Source organism: Acipenser ruthenus, chromosome 49 (assembly GCF_902713425.1).
Source record: "Acipenser ruthenus chromosome 49, fAciRut3.2 maternal haplotype, whole genome shotgun sequence".
NCBI lineage: Eukaryota > Metazoa > Chordata > Actinopteri > Acipenseriformes > Acipenseridae > Acipenser > Acipenser ruthenus.
In genome coordinates this window covers 933503-957130 of record NC_081237.1, presented here as the reverse complement: position 1 = coordinate 957130, position 23628 = coordinate 933503, and the positions used below count along the sequence as shown (strand labels likewise).

Here is a 23628-nt window from a genome sequence, read left to right as displayed (position 1 = left end):
TTGGGTATGCCAACTTTAAAGCGTAAATCAACTGGAAACACTGAAGAAGAAAAACAAACAAAACAATTCTTCCTTCTGGGTGGCACAAGGCAACTCCGCGTTTATCTCTGTTTTTTGCTGGAGTGATCCAATGGGAGGGGAAGTCCTTCACAGGCTTTTGAATCAGTGAAAGCAATGCAGGAAGCTATCTGGAACAAAACCAACACAAACATTGTTAGGTTATCAACCATGACCTTAGTTTTCACAAGATTCATCGTCAATAAAGCCTGGATACCCCTACTCGGATCATGTCTGTCTTCCTTCGACAAAGCCAGTGTAAAAACAAACCTGTTTTGTTAACTTCTGGACCTCAACTGCGTAGCTTCTACATTTGTAAAGAGAACAGTATAAAAGGGCTTAAGCATTTGATCTGTGTGTCTGGCTGCTAATCTCCTGCTTCTTTTTTCATTTTCATTTTGTCATTTAGCAGATTGCAGAAATCACACATCAACAACAGCTGCTGCAGAGTCACTAAGAACATGACTAAATCACACCCAAAGGGCCAAGCACAAGGAAGTGAAACAAGTTGTGAAAGGTCAAACTTGGTGAGTCAGGGACAGAACTGGAGTTTGAAACAGGACGGTCCTGGTTTTCAAGGGCCTTTTCCCCTAACATTCAACATTCAGCCTCCTTGGTCATAGCGTCTGTATTCTGCTATTCACACTGCAGCTTGAACAAGCAGGTTGCACACAACGCACAAACATAATTATACAGAAAGGAGCAACATTTACATGAAACCACCACTCCTTTAATTATTTAATTTCATGCTGGGACACAAGTTTCTCCAAAGAACAATCGCCTCCATAGAATGATGACATTGTCTTTTAATGACCTCTTATGTCTGCCCTCTCTGGAACTGGAACCTGTGTGCATTGTACAATTTGCCTTTCCTGACCCAGGTGTTGTGCTTGACATTTCTGAGGAGCTTGGCATTGCTATCCATATGGGGGAAACACACTGATGACCCTGGATATGTACTTTCACACTAGCAGGAAATTTGACCCAGGTTGCCAGCGTGAAGGCGCCTTTAATCACACCTCATTTCACCGACTGGATACGAAAGGGTCTGAATAAAACTGTTTGAAGTGTCTGCCCTGGTCGTATCAAAAGTCAACACACCGTATCATCAGCTTCAGGGGTTGATGTGGTCTGTTTCCTGTATAAAAACAAAGAAACAGTGCATCGCAACTTCAGAAAAAGGGTCATTTTCCAAGAGCAGTTTACAGATGACATCACCATAATCAAGTGGAATCTTTCTTATTAAACACTTATTTGGTTTTACTGGGATTCAAAAGGTGTAAATCAGAAAAAAGCCTTCAGCACATTGTCAAAATTAACTTGAATCTAGCATGAGGAGATAGAGGAACCTTCTCTACAAAAGACAGCAGCTGAAACTGTTACTATGTCATTCAAAACTTTTAGAGCAGCTGCCATACACCCATGACCTGAACGAAAACCAGACTGCACATTCGATAATATCTTGCTACTATCTCAAAAATGTTTTTGGTTTAAAAATATTTCCATTACTTTAGTTACGTAGGGGTAACACAGAAATTGGCCAAAAGCAACTGGGATCTGATCGGTCACCCCCTTTAAAAAGAGTCTGAACGACAGCAGATTTACAAACTTCTGGAATTTCGGCTGTTTGAATTGAAAGATTGTTTAAGTATGGCAATGGGGTTGAAGTAATAGGTGCTGCTAACTTTAAGAACCAGAAACAGGTGTCAAAGTCACCTAAAAGCTTGCCTGCTCTGTATGAAAAACCTTAACTTAAAGATGATCATTTGTACACGAGGCTCACACTCACACTGGGAGAACTGGAGTCTTCACTTAGTGGCTGGCAAGCTAATATGCTAATCCTCATGACAAGGACCCAGTGGCATAACCCAGGAATCTCAGGGCTTAAGGGGATGAGTTTATGAGTATCAATGCTATAAAATGACCTTCGAACACGTCACATGTAAAAGAAAGAAAGACTGAATAACTCCTTATACACGTGAACAATTACCTTATCATTTCCCATGACCCCCACAGGTCTGTTTCATTCGAGGCGCGCGACAAGAAAGGCAAAAAATAGGGACAGCTATTTTAGCGACGCAAAGTTTTCTCAAAGCTGGATCCGTTTTAGTGGAATCTCGGAATCTGAGGACGTTTTATGGAGTTTATAACTGAAGTTCGCTCCCGGATAGGGGATAAATACCACAGCTTTTCCCCTCCTTCCCTAGCTTTCGTTCATCTGCATCCCTCCACCACCCCATCACCCCTTTACAGCCCCCCCCTTTGGAAGACTGTGGCAAAGTGCCCCGCCCCTGTGTGCATTTGTGTGTTCTGTGTATGTATGTATGCGTGCGTATGTTAATGTTGGTGTATAGATTGGTACACGGGATATAAACAGGTCTGTGTTTCACGTGTGTTTAAATTGTATATTTGTATTTAGGCACGGGATTGCACATCACGCACGTGCATTTAAAATATAATATGCGAGCACGGGGTTGCACAGAATTAATTCACGTGCTGGGATTCAAGTGAATAATTAATTAGTAATTGAATCCCAGCACAACAGTATATATAGATGCACATTTTCATTCAGTCGGGGTTAGGTGTTCGGTGAGTGGAGAACGGGAGAGAGAGAAGGAGAAAGTAAAAGAAAGCAAAAGCGTAAAGATAAGTGTTTTCACTCACCGTGTTTGTCTGTCTGTGCACTGTTTAGTTCGTTTTGTTTGTCCTTTTATTTTGGCATATAGTGCCGTGTCCAGTGTTTTTGTCTGTTCCAACCTTTTATTTTCTGTTCTGTTTATTAAATGCTGAGCGCGATCACGCGTTCAGCCTCACCAAAACCCCATCTCTCTGTTTATTTATTTCCTGGCTCTGGTCTGACACCACCCACTCTGGCCGTCTTTGTGACACGTGGTGTCTTCGTGGGATAGCCGCGCCTCCAAGCGTCAGACCAGGAGGGGTCTGGATTAAAAAAAATATATATATAAAGGATTACAAATATTGTTTTTGGGGGAAAAAAAAAAAGAAGAAAAAAAGTCAATGGCAGAAGACGCCATCAAACTGCGGGGCTGGTTCCTGGAGAATGCTGGGCTGGAGGCCCAGTCTCTGCCCATAGTCGTCCGGGCCCTGTGGATGATGGACAGTGAGAGATGGGAGGCCTATCAGGAGGAACACACCCCAAACACCTTGGAGGAAGGTGTGGAGTTTGTCCTCAGCTACCTGGAGGCAACCATAAATGGAACAGCAGCCCAGGTAGCAGGACCACCAGCAGAGGAGTACCTGCTGTCCCCATCTCCACCAGCAGAGGGTGAGTACCTGCTGTCCCCATCTCCACCAGCAGAGGGTGAGTACCTGCTGTCCCCATCTCCACCAGCAGAGGGTGAATGCCTGCTGGTTTTGCCTTCACAGCCCAAATGGGAGGAGCCTGAACGTCCTACGCCTGAGTGGAAGGAGCCCGAACATCCTACGCCTGAGTGGGAGGAGCCCGAACATCCTACGCCTGAGTGGGAGGAGCCCGAACATCCTACGCCTGAGTGGGAGGAGCCCGAACGTCCTACGCCTGAGTGGGAGGAGCCCGAACGTCCTACGCCTGAGTGGGAGGAGCCCGAACGTCCTACGCCTGAGTGGGGGGAGCCCGAACGTCCTACGCCTGAGTGGGGGGAGTCGGTGCGTCCACAGCCCAAAAGGGAGGAGTCGGTGCGTCCACAGCCCAAAAGGGAGGAGTCGGTGCGTCCACAGCCCAAAAGGGAGGAGTCGGTGTGTCCACAGCCCAAAGGGAGGCAAGTCGGGGCTTCCACAGCCCTGGGACCCAAGCCACCAGCAGAGGGAAAATGCCTGCTGGTTCAGCCCCAAGAGCCGGAAGGGGAGGGGTTACAGGCTCAACCCCCTGAAAATTTTTGGGGGGGAGAAGGGCAGGATGCTGGTGTCCCCCAGCAGCCTCTCGCTATGCTGCTGAAGGCAGCACGGCGCGCACATGCCCAGCCGCCACAGCAGAGGGAGCCAGCACCGCCAGGAGCAGAGGAGCTGGAGCTGCCTCTGCCTCCACCACCACCAGGAGCAGAGGAGCTGGAGCTGCCTCTGCCTCCACCACCACCAGGAGCAGAGGAGCAGGAGCTGCCTCTGCCTCCACCACCACCAGGAGCAGAGGAGCTGGAGCTGCCTCTGCCTCCACCACCGCCAGGAGCAGAGGAGCTGGAGCTGCCTCTGCCTCCACCACCGCCAGGAGCAGAGGAGCTGGAGCTGCCTCTGCCTCCACCACCGCCCGGAGCAGAGGAGCAGGAGCTGCCTCTGCTGCCCGTACCTCCACAGGGAGTACGGTGGCCGGAGCCCCAGAAAGGGGAGCTGCCGGCCACGAAGAAGGGGGACGAGGTCTGGAGACCACTTTCCCCAGCAGCAGTTTCGCTGCAGGAGTTCTTGTGGCCGGAGCCCCACAGGAGGGAGCTGCCGGCTACGAAGAAGGGGGAGGTCGGGGGACCACCTGCCCCCGCAGCTTTTTCGCTGCAGGACGGGACCAGCATGCTGTCAGCCGTGCCACTACCGGCAGGGGTGCTGACAGCATGGCCAGCCATGGGCCCACTGAAGCCTCCCTTCCCAGCCCGAGACTTTGTCCTGGACTGCTGGATTTTTAAGGGGGGAGGTGGCCGTTGAGGCCATGTGTGCTGCGCACAAGGGGGGGTATATGTGGCAAAGTGCCCCGCCCCTGTGTGCATTTGTGTGTTCTGTGTATGTATGTATGCGTGCGTATGTTAATGTTGGTGTATAGATTGGTACACAGGATATAAACAGGTCTGTGTTTCACGTGTGTTTAAATTGTATATTTGTATTTAGGCACGGGATTGCACATCACGCACGTGCATTTAAAATATAATATGCGAGCACGGGGTTGCACAGAATTAATTCACGTGCTGGGATTCAAGTGAATAATTAATTAGTAATTGAATCCCAGCACAACAGTATATATAGATGCACATTTTCATTCAGTCGGGGTTAGGTGTTCGGTGAGTGGAGAACGGGAGAGAGAGAAGGAGAAAGTAAAAGAAAGCAAAAGCGTAAAGATAAGTGTTTTCACTCACCGTGTTTGTCTGTCTGTGCACTGTTTAGTTCGTTTTGTTTGTCCTTTTATTTTGGCATATAGTGCCGTGTCCAGTGTTTTTGTCTGTTCCAACCTTTTATTTTCTGTTCTGTTTATTAAATGCTGAGCGCGATCACGCGTTCAGCCTCACCAAAACCCCATCTCTCTGTTTATTTATTTCCTGGCTCTGGTCTGACACCACCCACTCCGGCCGTCTTTGTGACAAAGACTCATCAGTCTGTGTGGGGGAATCCCAACTACCTCGTCTCTACGGCCAGGTAGTCCTCCCTCCATCCAAGCGGGTTAAGCCAAAGGAGACGACAACTTTATTCTGTATTTCATTATTCCAATAAACCGTTTAAACGCATCAGTTGTAAAAGTGTTTTCTGTACCTCCTGAAACCTGGATTAGGAATTTATAGACCGAATTAAAATGTTTCCTGGGGAGGTCTCTCTTAGCCTCTTGAACTCTTTGTTTTGTTTTTTTTGTACATGCAGCATATGTACCCCTCATATGTAAATCCTTAATACTTTTTTCATGTCACTTATTTCCATTGCATTTCAAACACATTTTTTCTATATTTTTCTAATTTCTACTACTCCAAAGCCGCATTACAATTTCCGATTTCGTTTTGCTGTTGTTTTCAGCTCTGTTTTTTTGTGTGTACGACTCATCCCCGTTCCCATGCTATTTTTCTGGTTCACCAATAATATATATTTTTTTCTTTTCATTTAACTGTAGCTGTTGGATTACTCTGTCCAACGTACTCAGACAGCCTCTCTCTCATTTCTGGTAGTTGTAGTTTTCATATAAAAGGGAAAAAAAGGTCTCGCTCATAGCAATAAAATAAATAAAAAATCTATTAGTTAAACAATTAAAAAACAATCTGATGTTTTGGCTGCAAACTCAGCCTTCATCATCGGAATCAACAGATTAGAGTTATAATTTCACTAGCACTTTCTTTAATGCAAACATGTAATCAGTCCGCAACTGTTTCTTAACCCAATCTTCATCTTATGCTCTCTGCTGAGTTAAAGGCCACAGTTGAGATTAGTCAAAATAAAATACCCTGTACCTCATCGTGATTTTTGAACAAAGTGTCCATCTCATGCTATTCATTTATATCAAATCCTCTGCAAAACGTCAAAATATGTATTACAAAATCACGTACATGAAGGTGCCTAAAAAGGCTGGTCTATCCCGCGTCCAGTCTTTAAATCGTGTGTGTCTCACCCTTTATATGCCGTGTGGAAACAGTGCTTTGTAACTCTAGTTCCGATACGAAAATGGTTACTGTGTCAGGTCTTCTACGAAAGCAGTCTACGGTCTGTAAAATATCTACCGTAAAACATATTAAACAATATTAAAACGCCTCCGCCCTTAATTTAAAATATTTGTCAGCAGACCCGGCGCATATTGGAGACCGGCGATTATATTTACTGTTAGACAAGAGGCATGCAAAACTATATTAAATAACAAGCAGAAGCAGGAATTTGTATTTAAAAAAAAAAAACACAGAATTAGATCTACCATGATAATAATAATCATTTATTTGCGCTGCAATGATGGTAGCTTTGTCCCAGATTAATCCTGAGTGTTCCCTTCCCATCGCTGTCAGTTATTAGTTTATAATGCTCAAGCTCCACATTTTCCTCACGGTGCAGTCACTCACTGTACAGCTGTTTGTGCGCATTGTCGGGAATATCCAGTATCAAGCGCATTATATTATTACAATATTTGCGACTGGACCCGGCGCTTACTGGAGACTTTATTTGAAGTTTTAATCTATCTATCTATCTAGACCAGTGGTCCCCAACCTGAGGCTCGCCGCCAGACCCTCCAATGTTGCCTGCGGCTTCTTCAGATATATATATTTTTTTGTTTTACCCAATCTAAAAAAAAATCACGGTAGTAATAATAATAATAATAATAATAGGTAATAATAAATCATACCACATAATTCTTTGTGAGCTACCTTCCTCCCCACCCATTACACAGTACCAGCAGTTTGAATGACAGGCAAGTTATGCAAGCCGGTGTCACAGGGAAATATTGAGGATTGAGCTCCAATTCAAATGGGAGGTTCCATTCACCAGATGCTGGAATGCCTTTCTTCGAATGACTTTGACAATTACAATGTATTTTTTTAGTATTGTAAAATAGTAAAGTATTGTTAGTATAATTGTGTGTGTAACAAACTGTATTTCAGTAGCATCTTTCCAGTCATAACGAGCTAACGTTACTGTATTAGTACAGCCTGTGTAATTTATGTTCAATCCTTAAACTAAGTTCCTGGTTAATTTTATACTTTCCCAATAGTTTTTTTTTTTTTTTTTCATAGGAAAAAGTTTTATCAAATCTACATGTGGGAAAGTGTCTCAAACACGCAGAGGTTTTAAAAAAATAGTGGTAAGATGTTTAATAAAGTTCTATATGTTAATGTTTTACGTTAAGATAACAACACTTATTTTAAGTTTGTTACATATTCATTGCGTTTAGCATTCCTGGGGTAGCTCTGTTTTCGAAAGCCGTTCTGATCAGCGCATGTATTATTTTGGTCTTTTATTTATTTTTAGCTTAATCGAAAATGTCTAATACTCTGTATAACAAGGTGAGGATAACTAACATGAGCCTGGGATCATTTTATTTATACACAGTACGTGGTTCGCGATGCACAAGTGTCAAAGCAACTCCCAGCTCATGCTGCTTTGTCACATTAACATTCTCACACACATACCTGTTTTTTTAGGTGTATAAATACTTTTGATATAGGAACCGTCACAAATGCAGTCTTGTATTTTAAACACAAATATTCAATGCTGTTTTAAATAGCAACTATACGATTAAGTTGATGATCTATTTGAGGAGTTACATTTAACACTCAAATATGGAGGACCAGACAACAATTTTGGATTATAACTTGTGCAAAGGTTACAAGGCAATGACGAACGCTATGGAGGATAATTTGTGCCAAAATTAAAAAATAAATAAATAAGTAAAATTCGAAATAATTAAATAAATAAATAAAAAACGAAATAAATACATACAAATATAAATAAATAAATGTAAAACGAAATACAGAAATAATTAGAAATTGAAATATATTTAATAAATTATCTATTTATTTCATTATTTATTTACGTATTTTTCGTTTATTTATTTATTTACTTCTATATTTATTTATTCCGTTTTTTTATTTCACGTTTTATTTCGTTTTTTATATCTGTATTTATTTTGTTTTTTATTTCTTTATTTCGTTTTTTATTTCATTTTTTATTTCTTTATTTATTTCGTCTTCATTTTGGCACAATCTTTTCGAGCTACCGTCAATCATGCTCGATGGGCGGGACAATAAGTGAATCGGTGATCTACTAACTTTGCCTGGTAGTAGTGCAGAGCAGTGATGGGCAGTTCGATTCCTTTTAGTGACTCGATTCATTTGATTCACTTCAGTTTGGTGAATCGATTCATTTCGTTCATTTGATTCACTGATTCAATGACACAAAACCAATCAATGTAGACCGCATTAAGATTGTTTACGTAGGTTTATTTGAACCGGAAAGAACGAGTCGTTCACGAACTGCACATCACAAAAGCGAGGGAGAATCTATATTTGGTTGTCTGGGTTCATAAATATTAAATTAAATATAGTTTGACAAAAAATAATAATATATATTTAGAATACTGGAGATAACAACAGTTTCAACCATTAGCATTGTTTAGCCATCAGTATCAATCGAATTTAATTTCATCTTTTAAAAAAAAAAAGTCAATTGCATTTCTTACGTATTTTTTTCTATACATTTGGAGTCACTCATTGTTTTTCTCAACAAAAAAAAGAGAGGCTCGAACGAGTGGTATTTGTGGAACTAATCCGTGGTATTTATTCAGCACAGAGCAAAACGCTGTTTGCCCAATTCCTCTTCTATCCAGTAAACCTTTATAGTCATGTGATCAATCACACGTTGAAGCACACCCATAACCGCAACATGTACATTTTATATAAACTGATATGTGTAAATATTAAATGTGTATATATTTAGTATTTACCACAGTAAAATAACATTTAGAAAATGTATATTTAATAATGTAAAATATAATAGACGTTTAAGAACGTCATCCGTTAGAATGTGCAATATCATCCTAAAAAGTCGTTGTATCGTAGCTGATACTACGTGTCACCTTGTGGACTAAGGGGAATCGTCGTCATTATTAAATTATAAAATATTTATCCGTAGTTGTAAATCGTCATGTAATCACAATATGTAATCACAAGTTATATAATTAAGCCTTGGGTACAATAACATTACAATACCAGTAGATGTTTGTATTTATTTATTTTAGAAATTAGGTGTATATCTCTATTATTATTATTATTATTATTATTATTATTATTATTAGTAGTAGTAGTAGTAGTAGTATTTAGTAATTTGGCTGATTTTACTCAAGATGACTTAGAAGTATTAATCATAATTTGTGCAAAATAGTTAACTATAGATATGATTAATTTTGTATGTGTATAACAAACACACATAGGCTACAACTAGTAGTGATTAATTTTATTATTTATTTGTTTGGCAGACTTACACAAGGTTACGTACATAGTAAACTAAGAAGAACTTTAAGAAATTCTGGTGCACAAACTTGTAATCTGAGTTCCTTACAGCGTGAAGCAGCTCTCTAGAAAGAAAGTACACACAGTCTGGATCATAGATATATAGCTGTGGTCTGGAGGATGTAACTGACACCATTTTGGCTCACACAGAGTTCTTATCATGCACTAAGTAAGCAGGAATTTGGATCCAACATGGCACATACGGTCTTCAGTTTCATAACATTCAACGAGTTGAGCGACAACCCGGTTTCATTGTTACAACGAACAAATCAGCCAGACTCGAGAGGTAAAGAATCACTTCATGAGTTTTGATAGGCTGGTAACTCGACTCCATGTGTGCCACGCAGCTTGTTCATAGGGTGAATCAAAAGAACCGATTCAATGGGGACTCTGATCCGATTCCCATTGTAGTGAGTCATTCAAAAAGAACGATTCGTTCGCGAACTGCACATCACTAGTGCGGAGAGGGCTCCCTTGGTAAAAATATATTGGGACGTCCAGATTTTCCCGTCCCAGTTTGGCCTACCGCTGCGGACTCTTCTGCTATACTGTCGTCACTGGTACTGCGTAGAATTTGATGGTGAATTATCTGCAAGTTAGTTCTGCCACCATCATCAATATTTTCATCAGTACATGCCAATATCTGCCCTATTCTTTCCAATAGTCAATCTACTCGACTCTAAATAAAGTCGTCATTTACCGACCCACATTTAACTTGAATTAAAAGCTCCCTAATCTTTTCTAGGAAAAGACTCCTATAAGTCATATTGCACACATTTGTAACGTATGGAATATTCAGAGCATTGAAACTGTACAACAACGACGCTGTAGCCCTGACTGCACACCTCTCCGCACTACTACCAGGCAAAGTTAGTAGATCACAGATTCACTTATTGTCCCGCCCATCGAGCATGATTGACGGTAGCTCGAAAAGATTGTGCCAAAATGAAAAGACGAAATAAATAAAGAAATAAAGAAATAAAAAATGAAATAAATAGATATAAAAAACTAAATAAAAAGCGAAATAAAAAACGGAATATATAAGTAAATAAATAAATAAATAGATAAATTATTAAATATATTTCAGTTTCTACTTATTTATGTATTTATTTTGTTTTATATTTACAGACATGCTCAAATTTGTTGGTACCCTCCACAAAAAACGAAGAATGCACAATTTTCTCTGAAATAACTTGAAACTGACAAAAGTAATTGGCATCCACCATTGTTTATTCCATATTTAATAGAAATCAGACTTTGCTTTTGATTTTTTATTCAACATATTGTAAATAATAAAACAAATGAAAATGGCATGGACAAAAATGATGGGACTGCTAACCTAATATTCTGTTGCACAACCTTTAGAGGCAATCACTGCAATCAAATGTTTTCTGTAGCTCTCAATGACACTTCTGCACCTGTTAACATATTTGTATGTATTTATTTTGTTTTTTATTTAATTTATTTAATTATTTATTTCGAATTGTATTTATTTATTTGTTTTCTAATTTTGGCACAAATGAAAATGATTACAAAATGATTACATAAACGTAACATGATACATGCTTGCAAGGTATTCTACAGTACCATCTACCGTCAGGTATTTGTAACGCAGCTTGCCGTAATCCAGAGCGCAAACCCGGCTGTACAATGATTACCAAGTTCCGGAATTCAAAGTAGACTAACATCCGGTACCTGGCTCGAATGCAAGGTCAACATGCGATAATGTCATGAATTAGTACACTGTTTAATATTTCTAATTGCAAAGCGTTGTTTAATTGTAAACAATAGGAATGCATTCAGAATATAAATATCTACATCGGGACCTGTTATTTGCTTTGAATTTGACTCCAGTCCAATATCTCCTTTAAACAATTGGGCTTCTCTGGACAGATTGACTGTTTGGAAATTATTAAAGGCGATCGGTTCGGTTTATCGATTGTATAACTAAAGGAATCTTTCACTTTGCTTTGCCAGAACTGGAGATTTTTAAATGATGCTGATCACACAATGGTTTTTTTTTTAAAGGCAGGTAGTGAGGAGAGAAACACACTGGGATTAAAGTCGGGACGCATTACAGCTGTGGAATACACTAAACTTGTAAAAAAGAAACAACATTTTTTTTTTCTTGGTAATGGCTGTTCACACAACGATTTTCAGTCGTTCAAAACAACTCTCTCGAAGGGCTGAAGAGCAGAAAGTGATAAACGTACAGATTGCTGAGACTTCACTATCAACCGACATTATACCAGGCCAGTGAAAAGTCTGCGGCACCACTGGGTGGAGGGTCCGCGGGGCCAGTGGGTGGTGGGCTTAAGGCACCAGTGGATTTTGCCACCCACTAGTCCTCATGTGTAAGGAAAAGTTAATTTCAAGCCGTGTCATTTTTTTTACCCCGAATGTCAGTAATATTTGTGAGAAACATGACAGTGAGGTCACTCTACTCCAAGATGTCAACCCCCCTTATGTAAATCACAACCGGCAAAACGACAAAGAATGCCAGAAGAGACCGCTACTGTGTCACGATCGATGCTGCCCAAATACCTTTTTGCGCAGGAACACATTTCACACAACGCTGTTTACCTCGCTCATTTCATGCCTCTCTCTCATATTCTTCTTAATGAAATCTGAAAAAAACAACAACAAAAAAAAAATTCTAAACAAAAGGCCAGATTAAATCAAAATTTTGACCAACCCGCTAACAGCAACTTTAATAGCGGTTGGTTTGATAAATAGTAGAAAGGTGCCTTGTTACAAACTATCAAGCCGCTATTAAGTACAGATTTATAATTTGTGCTTAGCGGGCGGATTGAATTCCCTCTAAAGAGAGAATACTCCAGTGTTTATCAGCCCTGTTCCTGGCGCCCCACTGTGTCTGCTGGTTTTTGACCAACGGAGTGCTTAAGTGCTTAACTGAACCTTAACCAAACTCCCAACAAATGTTTTGGTTACTGAAAACAATAAAAAAAAAACTCTCTAGTTAATCACTTTATTACTTCAATTACGGGTTTGTGTATTTGAGAGCTCAGTTGGAATGAAAACCAGCAGACACAGTGGGGCGCCAGGAACCGGGTTGAGAAACGCCCAATGTTCAATGAGAAATATGAAAGCCAAGAAGGCACATGTGCTTAACACTGTCCTCCTAACAGGAAGACTTTACCTTGGACAGGAACCGAAAGACACCACAGTACTGGGATTACAATTTGTGTTTGGCAGGCAGGTTTTCTGACTGGATTTGCAGATTGCCAGCCATCTTATAATACCAGGTAACCTATCAGCTTTGATATCTGTTATAGCCTAGGAGAGCAATCTAGTTGCAGAAGTCTTTTATAATCATTGAATATCAGCAGAGAAATAAGCCAGGAATATTGACTATCACCTAGCCTGAAAAATCACCAATTAGGGCCGGTAAACCAGACTTCTTCACTACTGGTTCTGAGGAACAGGAGGCACATTATTTTATTTTTTATTTTATTTTTATTTTTTTACACAAAGGTTGTGTGAGACTGGAACAAGCTACCCGTTGTTGAAGAAACGGCAAGAAACCTGCAAGGCTGGGGCTCGAGGGCCAGGACTGAGGATGATTGACTTTAGTATACTGATTACAGGGTTGTGAAGATTCAGCACTCACAAAAAATCCCTGAGCCAATGAGGAACAGCCCGCAAGGCACGAGGGCACAGACAGGCACCAACCACTGCAGGTACACTTCCTGCCTACACACGTCACCTGGGAAAGAAAGCACACACAACATCATAGACAAAAGCCCGTCAATATCATTTCTCTTACAGACGCCATAATTCCACCTACCATTCTTCTCAGAATCCTATCCTTCACTATAGAATCTGCATTAACGCTTGAGAAAATAGTATATTTCTTCAATTTAAGAATGACATACCTTTTTTTTTCCCTCTACATAATGGTATACACAGCTTATTATACAGGCTTCAAATGCTCAATAAATTAGTTGTCTAGAAGACCGAGCACTAATTCCACATGAATGACTTCCCTTATCCTGAGAATGAAGCATACTTAAGATTAAAATAAATTTCGCACAAGCATAAAAACAAAACCAATATGCAGGTTCTTGGAATTGCTTTGATTTATGACCGTTCCTCTTATCTGCCATATGTATATCGATTTAATACCTTTCTTTTTCATTTGACTGTATAAGAAACAAAAAGAAAAAAAACTTCTGTGTTATGCAATAGTTTTAGTTTTGCATAATTCCTGAAAAAGAAATTCACATTTTCATATTTCAATTGAAAGTCCCATGTACTTTTTCAAGAATCTTGGTGTGTTGGCTCTTTAGAAATGTGAACTTGACCGTAGTTATTGCGATATACTCATGGACCAGTAGGGTGCAGTCTTCCCGCTGGACCGGAAATAGCAAACCAATGCCCCAGTGCAGTACAGTGACAGAGGGACACTGTCCTGTAGGAGGCACCGTCTTCTGGATGAAATGTTTAACAGAGGTCCTGACTCTCTGTGGTCATTAAAGATCCCATGTCACATTTCGGAAAGAGTAGGAGGGACTAACCCCGGTGTCCTGGCTAAAAACTAGGGGTGTGCAGTTTTGGAAATTTCAGTTCGGTTCGGTTATGGTTCGGTTTTCATTTAAAAAAAAAAAAAAAAAAAAAAAAAAAAAACTATCTGGTAGGAAAATATTTGTTATTTACATGTATATTGCAAAATTTAGTGAGGAAACACTGGATACTATCAGTAGATCTCTAATGTAAAATGTATTATTATTTTGAGACATGTTTTATTATATTTTTGGTATTTGATTTTTTTTTTTCCCTGAAGGTAGCAGCATGCAAGACATGCTTGCAGGTTAACAACAACTAGGGGTTCTACACAGTATTCAACTTCAAACCACCTATCTTTGCACAGCTATATTATTATATTATTCATTATAGCACAGACTCTGTATTGGAATGTTTGAGGCACACAGTGGGCTCTATACTCAAAGCTTTTCCCACAAATTTGGTTTTGCATTATTTATTTATTTTGAAGGCTATAGACCTCCACGCAGGCCGTCAAATTAATCAACAGTGGGCTCTATACTCAAAGGATTTAACACAAATTCGGCATTACCGACACTTTCAAAGAGGATTAAAATACAAAAGAAAGTTAAATGCAATGTCACAACGCACACGGGTTTTTTCAAAGATGCGGTGCACAGTATACCACACAGACAATGCAAAAAGCTACACAAAATGTTTCAGTAGGCTACTACTGACCCATTTTGTGCAGAATTTCAACACATTAGTTTTTAATCTGGGAAATTAATATAAGACGGGTAAATTGCTCCTGAAAGAAATGAACGCATAAACTATTACAACTTTTTTTAATCTAATGTTGACGCCTATCAGCTGTTTCACATTTCCTGACAGTGATCTGCTGTGATCAGAAGAGGAGAAGTTACAACCAGAAGGTTAATGGCGACTATTACATGTAACTGACTGCATCTTGTGTTTTGCCTGTCAATGTCTCCTTAAATTGCTGGTATTGCCATGATTGGCACTCACTTTTATTGAAGCACAGTTTACAAATGCAGAAACATTTGTCAGCGCGGGTAAAATACTACAAAACGGCAGTTTTAGCCCTAGTTGAGGGAGGCACAACGCCTCCTCTTGCTTCTACAAAATCAAAAGTCCTTTGACAAAGTGTAGCTTCCACGTCACTTTCGACAAAAAAAATCTCCCTTTCTACATATTTCTAGCAACATGTAGACTAGTGTCCCCTCGGCTTTAGGTACGCTGGCGAATTTTCGTGAATGACTTGTCTGGAATAAAAAAATAAATAAAAAAAACCTGTTATAGTTAAGGCTCCAGTTCGGTGTCGTTTTTTTTTTTTTTTTTTAATTCGGTTAACCGCATACCGCAACTAAAAACCAGACACTTACCACTGGACAAGTCATAAGAACTTTCCTTCACAGATACCGGGTTTGACACTCTGCACTTGTAGCTCCCACAGTCGGACTTCTGTAGGTTGCGTATTGTGAGGGTGAAAGTGAGAGCGCTGTAGTCCTCCATCAGATTGTACTTGGTGTCGTTATGTAGAGTGGAGCCCCCTCTCTCCCAGCTGAACGTCAACAGTGACCCCGAAACCGTAGAGCACCTGAGCACCACGGAGGAGTTGCGCTCATAACTGAAAATCAGTGGGTCGGACAGTGGTCCTGGTCCAAAGAAAGAGCAAAAGGAAAAGTGAAAAGGTTAAGCAGCATTTGTTACATTGTTTGATTCTGGTTTTCTTGCAGCTTATAACCCCCCCCCCAACAATATCACTGCTTGTCTATTAAAAGACTTTTGTCTGAGAAGGAGAAAAAACAAGGGGTGAAAGTATTAGCAGTGCTGCACAGACTGTAGAGAACAGAGCTCTGAAAAAATATTTTCAAAACTTATATTCAGAGTCTGTGGGGAGGCACAGCGGAAAGCTGAACTGAATATCAGTGAACCAGTGTTTACACTTAGTACTGCATGTTCGCAGGGGGTACAGAACAACACAGACTGAGGCGACTGGTGCTTGGAATTGAAGAGCAAAAGAGAGACAAAACCCTGAAAACCCGATCAGCTCATTCAGTAGTCCTTATTTCTTCCCTTTCTGCCGACTAATCAACACACCAAGTCCTGCAGCCGTTCCTCAATCGCAAGAGTCAATCCCCTCAGTGTCGTTCTCCCAGAAAAATACTAATCGAATAGGCAATTGACCGTTTGAAAGGGTTCAAAATTTCAAAACTCGACAACGGTAAACAAAAACGGACATCGGTGCTACTTACCCAGGACTTGCAGGAGGATGGTTCTTGTCTTGGTTACAGCGCCCTGCACTGTCAAGGTGTAGTTGCCTTCGTCACTGTACTGCAAGACCTTAATGAGCACTGATGCGTTGGAGGGGAAAAACTGAACCCGGTTCTTGTACATGGGACTGATGTTGGCTTCCGCACTTCCAATGACATAATCCAGAATAGCCGCGCTGGTCTTACGGCTGGAGAATTGCCAGTTTAAACGTCCACTCGTTTCCAAATCACTGAATCCGGGAACAATTACAGAAGACTGCCTCTCTCCATACACCAGAAATTCATCTGCTTTGCACAGTGCTGTGAATAAAACAAAAGAGAAAGTCTGAAAATGAAAAGTCCCGAGTGCATGGTGCATGATCAACAAAGACAACGAGGAACAAGGAACTGGCAAGGCAAACAGGCACCAACTTTATTTAGGTATTTTACAGGTTTGTCTTTCTGCCCAAATTTCAAAATGGTTAGCGGACTCATTTCGGAAACATGAGACTCGAGCTGATGTTAGAAGGGTTTATTTTAGTAATCTGTAAGATGAACTTGCGATTGACGGTTTCTTTTCCTGTCACTTTAAGAATCTGCTTTGAATAGGCTGTCAGCACTAATGTAGTTATCAGACGACATTAAAATATCCCTCCCCCCCTTGGATTCCCTTATGTAGCTTTTTAGACTGGAATAAAGCACTGGAATAAATAAAGAAGAAAATCGGACTCCTTTTTAACAACGTGGTCAATTACGATTCAAGAGTTTCCATGGTTTGACGAGTTTCATTTACTTTGCTTTGGTCTTTCATTCATTTAACGGGAGGCGAGCAGCCGGTAGTTTCAGTGTGCGCTGTGTGCACTCTGGGATTAGTGCAAGGGGAGAATAAAAGAACAAGATTGTTTTCTTCTGATGTAGGCTTATTAATTAATGTTTTGTACTTAATTACTGAAAGGAGAAATTTGAATTCGGAAAAGTAACAATCTACTAACAATAACCACCGAGGTGGTTCAGAAAAAAATAAGATGCTCCAGTTCAAATTAGTTACTAATTAAAACTATAGCGTCTTTTTCTGAACACCCTTTTCATGCAAACGGTTGAAGACTCTCAAACTGGCAGGCAGAGGATTGATATGAAACAGTAATCAATTCCGTAGCATCTATAATGTGTACAGGAGGCCTGCAGATTTTCAGTTTCAACCTTTGTATGGAATGTGAGTTGTTTCAAACCACCTGAGTCATGAGACTCACTCACTGAGACCAGAACAGAGGAGCAAAGTCTCACACTAAAGTCTGTCCCACCAAATTCAGAGTAGAGATGACATTATGAAACTCTAATTCATTTATTTACTACTTTAATCAATAAAAATTAGGTGGTTTCAAAATCTAGATCAAGCTTAAAGGGCAGACAGAACACTAAGAGTTAAAGCCGGAAGACGAAACCCCTTATTATAGCTGAAGACACACATTTACATTCCATCACGTTATTTTTTTTTTTTTGTTATCATGTTCAATAGGTGTGCAGCTATAAGTCGATACTACCATATTACTTCAGTTATGGACTGAAATTATTAATAAGAGATGAGTTCTTAGTGTGTTCCTTGTTAATTCTAATTCCCATTCTAATTTTCCTCTCTTGCTGAGAATGGATTATGTCATTATATGTGATAATTCCTTGGAAACAGCTGGATCTCTTGCAATTACCCTATTCTGATGGACATCTGTAAAAGAGGTTTATCTGGCATCAAACCTGTTAGCCAGAAAAACTCCCTTTCACTTGGCACTGATAGGAAAAACTCCTGGTGAGAGAGCAATAAGGAATTAAATCCAGAAACCTATTATACTTATTACAGTTAATATTCTTTTTTTTGTTTAGTTTTTTTACCATGTTCAATACGTGTTACAAACATTCTTTTAAAAATGTGTGGACTTGGAGAAACGAGCCATAATAACACGTAAGAAAACAAGAGGGATATTAGAGAGACTATTTTCTAGATCTGATCGGCTCAATCTGCGCGAGGTTGCAAAAAAAAAAAAAAAAAAAAAACAGTGCAACATGTGGTGATCTAACTTAGGTGAGCTAATGATGTGTGTGGACACACCGAGCCTTATGAGACAAGTCTTTTTTTTGTTCAGATACTCTGAGATGGACTATAAAGGATTTTGGAGGCGTAAACACAACGGGCGTGGGCCTCCTGGACAAGAATTATAAACCCCTGATGTACAACCACATGCACAGAATGGGAAAAAAAAACACTGACTTTATTCAAGCTCTATTCTAAATTACTGCGCCAGAATAAAATCAGCAGAAATGTTCCATATCCTGTCACATGGCACAACCTGGAAGCTCGCAGTTTCTCTTATTTTTTTAATGATCTTAAAATAAGTAGTGTCAATCATAAATAAAACAGTATATGATGGTGTTTGCTGCGAGGCTGTTTAAAAATACCGTTGCTCTCTTGGCTGTGATGGACTGGGTTCCCGTCCAGGGTGTACCCCGCCTTGCACCCAGTGACTGTCGGGATGAGCTCTGACCCACTGTGACCCTGTACTGGATGAAGCGGGTTACGAGAAGTGAGTGAGTGATGCTCGCTTGGCAGTATTGCCAGATCAGAGGTTTTCCCTCCAGATTTAGAGTTTTTTTCCCCATGCTCAGGTAACAATTTAACAAAGGTTTTTTTAAAGGTAAATCTGGATTTTTTTGAGTTTTTTTTCTTAATTAAAAATGCTCAAATTTAAGATGAATTAAACCCCTCCCAAGCATTCCCTTTACAAATATATGGCAGACGTAGTGGTAGAAGTAAGATGTACCAATATGAGAAAAAACGCTTCAATCCCAGCTGAAGAGCCAATGTTGCAATCTGCAAAACTGGGGGGGGGGGAGAGATTAACAGGCGGGCGCGGGTTGTCTCTGTCTAGTTCTTTACTGCACATTGCCACATCGCATTGGCTCATCCGTACAAGCAGAAATACACTCAAGCTTGGGAAGCTGAAGATGCTTTCAAAGGTGAATGAAAATCTTAACTGTTATATTTGAATTAATGATCAAATTGTGATATTTAATTTTGTTCATGATACCGCTGGAATAAAAATTCCTGTTTATTTTTAACTTTCTTACTGTAGTCCGGTTGTGCAGAGCCTAGTTTCACAAATACAGGCCTTCGCCACATAGTAACAGGCCTAAGCCTTTACCACATTTCGGCCTGCATGGTTTACAGAAAAATGGGGTACAGTACACTTAACTCACATACTCAAAGACACAACATTCTGCCAAATTTACCATCATTATCCTTTATTATGTTGATTTAAAAATATATATATTTGCGGAAGAAATCCATCCATTATCATTAACCGCTTAATCCTTTACAGGGTCGCGGTGAGCCGGAGCCTAACCCGGCAGACACAGGGCGCAAGGCAGAACCACACCCTGGACGGGACACCAGTCCATCGCAGGGCACCACACACTCACACAGAGGACAATTTAGAGTAACCAATCAACCTGAACAGCATGTCTTTCACAGGTATGCTTATTTGCATATTATTGAAATTTGTTCAAAAATACAGTAAGGAATGCTGACTACTAGTTGTTTATAAAAAATCTGGAGGGTTCCAGTCCAAATCTAGAGTTTTTTTTCTACCTTGGACAGAGGAGTTTTTTTTTTTTTTGTGATCTGGCAACACTGTTGCTTGGTCGCACACTGCTGTGTACGTGACGACTAGACACTGAGTCACAGCCCTCGGGTCTGACATTAAATGCTGCTCCCTAATAGATCACTGGCATTGAAATACTTTCTTTACCGAAATACACAAGTGCACGTCTAAATCTGTTCATAACTACGCGACCGGGATATATGCGGACTATGCCTTGTAATGTCCGAGACAGATTGAAACCAAGAGCTACCGCGGACAAGTATTTAACAAAGTCAGTACCAGTGTACGGTTTCCATTCATACCAACGTTTTGAAAGTTTCAGTGAAATGATAAAAGTTATGGTAACCATCACCTTTTCAGACAATGGTAGATCTCGAACTCTCTCTATATTATTGAATAAGCAAACATTCAATTCACCTGATTACTAGAACTAAATGAGCAGCTAATGTTATTCAGACAGGCTATTTACATCTTAACTTGTGTAATCTTTCAAGAGGACGTCTAAAACAATTAAACGTACCTAAGAGGTTAGTTACAATGTCCATGTTCGGCATGCAGTGATTAAAGACATTCGATTTCGCTTTCAAATAACAAGAGTATATATTTTTTAAAGCACTTTAAATTACATACTGCGACACAACCCATGTTTCATGACTCAGGTTGGAAGCACTCAGCTGTGCAGCACTGCAATGTAAACGATTTGTATAATGAATTTTGTGTGTATCCCCAGACAAGTGTAAGGTATACCTTGTTTCATTAGTATGTGTTGAAGTACGTCACTTGCCCCGTTATAAGTTGACTTGTGCTCATATTTTAGTGGGCTTTTCGCTACAATTATAATACCCCGCAAGAACGTTTCCAGCAATATTGCGAAAGTAAGGGGAAATGAGTGACTCGACAACCGTTTAAAACAGTCAAAAAGAAACGTGTAAGATAAACACAAAGTATTATCATCACATACAATGCTGCTGCTGTTGTTATTGAACAGGTACCTGTGAGTGCTGAGAGCACGAATAACCGGATCCCACGCTTGTAACATTCCTCAGCCATGATGAGGATGTGTGCTGGAGCAGCTGAAGCTGCAGCGGTAGCTGATAATCTAAGATACTTAAGTTAGAGAGCTAGAGATACTAAGAATGTAGGGTGCGTTCACGTTCAAATGACGTGAGTCTGCGCGCATACCCTGTCCGAGCAACGCAAACTGCTTGCCCGCAGAGTCTGCGCACCCGCTGCACATTCTAAAACGTGCTGCGCTGGAGCAGACCCGACTCAAAACAATGAAGAGCGCCACTAGTGCAAGAGGGCGTAGAGAACCACATGCAGGATTCGTGAACGTGGTAGCGCCACCTAGGATGGGGGTGTGAATGACAGATAAATCACCACTGTTTTTCCACTAATGTCTTACATTAATAATATTAAGATGTTATGGACACTCACTATACATACATTTCATTGCGAGTCAATGCTGGAGATAATAATACACAGTGAGTCAAAAGGTGGGTTATACTACATACTACAAAAATCCGTCAGAGCAAAACTTCATAATCAGCAACAATTACAAATCGCTCCATGGAAACAATTGCATAAAATCATGCAGAACGCAAATGACAGGACAGGAGCAGAAATATGTCACGGGGAAATCGGAACAAATCGGTCTTTTTCGTGTTCGTAAGGTCTGCTTGGCGTCTGACCTCCCAAAAGCTGTCCGCGCTCCGTCTACACAGACCCTGACGTCACACGCAGACTATTTAGGAGTAACGCGAATGCAGCCAGTATCTCTGACAGAACCCTCCGCCAAACGGTGATACGCCGCGCTCTCAGCCAATCAGACAGCTGGAAGTGAGCTGGAACGAGAAGAGTATACCCTACTGGCTGGACCCAGGAAAGGAACCACCTTCCTTTATCATTCAAGAGTGATTTAACCAATCAGCTGTTCGAAAGACAAGCCTGTCCTACCTAGAATGATCGCGGTGTCCTACCGTATAACCTCGCATAGAAGCGCGAAAATGTGACCCATAGAGGGAAGAGTGTGTGGCTGCAGGCCCTCCCTGGTTGTTCAATAATACGCTATCAAGTTATTATAAAACTGCAAAAAATAAAATACAAATCTATCGTTTAGGACCAAAACATCAGTCTTTTAATTTTTCTCTTGAGATGATCACTTAAAATAAATAAATAAATAATGAAACAATAGCTTTTAATAATGTGTGGCTTCTTTTTCATAGCTTATTATTCTTATTATTTTGGTTGACAACTCCCTAACACAACTGTACATCCCCAGGTCTCTTCCGGTCACTTCCGGTCTAATCACATTTTCCCATTGGGTGTGAACAAATGCCTGACAAAATCTACAATATCCCTTGTTTCTTCTAATAATTTTTTTTTTAACCCTTCAAAAAACATTTTCTCTTGTTATAAGTATTTGTAAGTATGCCTTGTCTCGTTTCTGATAGAAAACCTAACACCTGCACAATTTGGGACCATATTAAAGTATTGGAATATTCTAAATAATATTATCTGAAAGCTTAGATAAACAGTTTAATACTTTGTAGATATTGTTAAAGGGCTTAAGATGTTGGGGGGACATATTGTGTTTATTAGCCAATGGGGAGCTAATCTTATTGCCGGTTGCCAGTTGTGCCAACAAAAAAAGCGTGTGATAAAACAATAAAACAAAAAAACAAAAACGAAATTACCAAACCAGAAATTCTGACCTGGTTTGTGCAGCTGCGATTTCATTTTAAATGCACATACTGCCTCAAACAAATCTGTTTTGGGATTTTTTTTGTTTTGTTTTTTGCTCGTTCTTCTCACTGCATTATATTGTAGCGAACCCAGGAAAGAAGGTAGGCAGAGACTTTATGTACCGTTTTTGAATACACGGTTTATTCGGACACAATAAGCAGCAGCTTGACAGACAGGAACACATGCAGTTTCTAATCAGGAACACATGCAGTTTCTAATCAGGAACACATGCAGTTTCTAATCAGGAACACATGCAGTTTCTAATCAGGAACACATGCAGTTTCTAATCAGGAACACATGCAGTTTCTAATCAGGAACACATGCAGTTTCTAATCAGGAACACATGCAGTTTCTAATCAGGAACACATGCAGTTTCTAATCAGGAACACATGCAGTTTCTAGTCAGGAACACATGCAGTTTCTAGTCAGGAACACATGCAGTTTCTAATCAGGAACACATGCAGTTTCTAATCAGGAACACATGCAGTTTCTAATCAGGAACACATGCAGTTTCTAATCAGGAACACATGCAGTTTCTAATCAGGAACACATGCAGTTTCTAATCAGGAACACATGCAGTTTCTAATCAGGAACACATGCAGTTTCTAATCAGGAACACATGCAGTTTCTAGTCAGCCCTCAGCAGAATCTCTTTCTTTTCGTGGGCCCTGCACCCAGTATTTATGCTCTTCAACAGCTGTCCCGCCCCGTACCTACGAGCTCGCCTAATCCCAG

General features: G+C 40.3%; 1 protein-coding gene and 1 long non-coding RNA gene across 7 annotated transcripts in view; one reads left to right on the top strand and one right to left on the bottom strand.

The window, feature by feature from the left end:
* LOC117401297 (HEPACAM family member 2-like) lies at positions 1 to 21432 on the bottom strand. 6 transcript variants are annotated; one of them, XR_004544328.3, is made up of 7 exons: positions 21141 to 21430; positions 16502 to 16819; positions 15629 to 15901; positions 13354 to 13449; positions 12267 to 12349; positions 1159 to 1195; positions 1 to 188 (listed from the first exon to the last, which is right to left on the bottom strand). XR_004544328.3 is itself a non-coding variant. In XM_034001868.3 (7 exons), exons 1-6 carry the CDS (start codon positions 21196 to 21198, stop codon positions 1172 to 1174), a joined length of 813 nt encoding a protein of 270 aa, XP_033857759.1. In that variant the 5' UTR covers positions 21199 to 21430; the 3' UTR covers positions 1 to 188; positions 1159 to 1171. The 6 variants fall into 6 exon arrangements, 3 of the variants coding, with proteins under 3 accessions (XP_033857759.1, XP_033857760.1, XP_058870865.1); XR_004544329.3 differs by having other exon boundaries at positions 1 to 184; XM_034001868.3 differs by having other exon boundaries at positions 12306 to 12349.
* LOC131721844 (uncharacterized) overlaps positions 19409 to 23628 on the top strand; it is a 33335-nt gene continuing 29115 nt past the window's right edge. Inside the window, exons 1-2 of the long non-coding RNA XR_009319930.1 lie at positions 19409 to 19504; positions 19867 to 20018. This is a non-coding gene — a long non-coding RNA (uncharacterized LOC131721844). The remainder of the gene's footprint in view (positions 19505 to 19866; positions 20019 to 23628) is intronic.